The sequence below is a fragment of the Cariama cristata genome, unplaced genomic scaffold (genome assembly GCF_000690535.1).
Source record: "Cariama cristata isolate BGI_N322 unplaced genomic scaffold, ASM69053v1 scaffold7116, whole genome shotgun sequence".
Taxonomy (NCBI): domain Eukaryota; kingdom Metazoa; phylum Chordata; class Aves; order Cariamiformes; family Cariamidae; genus Cariama; species Cariama cristata.
The window spans coordinates 148,403-148,783 of NW_009623810.1; the positions used below are offsets into that span (position 1 = coordinate 148,403).

General features: G+C 64.8%; 1 protein-coding gene across 1 annotated transcript in view; it reads right to left on the reverse strand.

Moving 5' to 3' along the window:
* Positions 1 to 55: 55 nt before the first annotated feature.
* Positions 56 to 381, reverse strand: part of PHLDA3 (pleckstrin homology-like domain, family A, member 3) — a gene marked incomplete at its 5' end in the record, with an annotated part of 687 nt that continues 361 nt past the window's right edge. Inside the window, one exon of the mRNA XM_009702915.1 lies at positions 56 to 177. Within this exon, the coding sequence (XP_009701217.1) occupies positions 56 to 177 (122 nt within the window). The remainder of the gene's footprint in view (positions 178 to 381) is intronic.

Below are 381 nucleotides of genomic sequence, written 5' to 3' on the forward strand. Positions count from 1 at the left end.
CACGGGTCTCCCCGTGGCCACTGTCCCCGTCCCCGAGTCGCAGACAGCGATGGCCTCATTTGCCCGCCGGGATCCCGTTCTCCCCACCACCTGCTGAGCCGACGGCCATCTCCATCCTGCTCTTCGGATGCTGCATGTCCATGGGCTGTCCCACCGGGCCTGTGTCGAACTGCACCACTGCAGAGAAAAGGTGCTTGTTACCCACCCGGCCAGTGCTGGGACATGGGGCAGGATCTGGCCCCGAGGGGAGCTGGGGAGTGGAGTCAGCCACGGTCCTCATCGCCATCCCACGTGCCAGATGGCAAAGAGCCCCATATCCCTTGGGGCCACCCCAGACAGAGGGAGGGTGTTAGAAAGTCCCTCTCCAGGGATGCAGGGAGG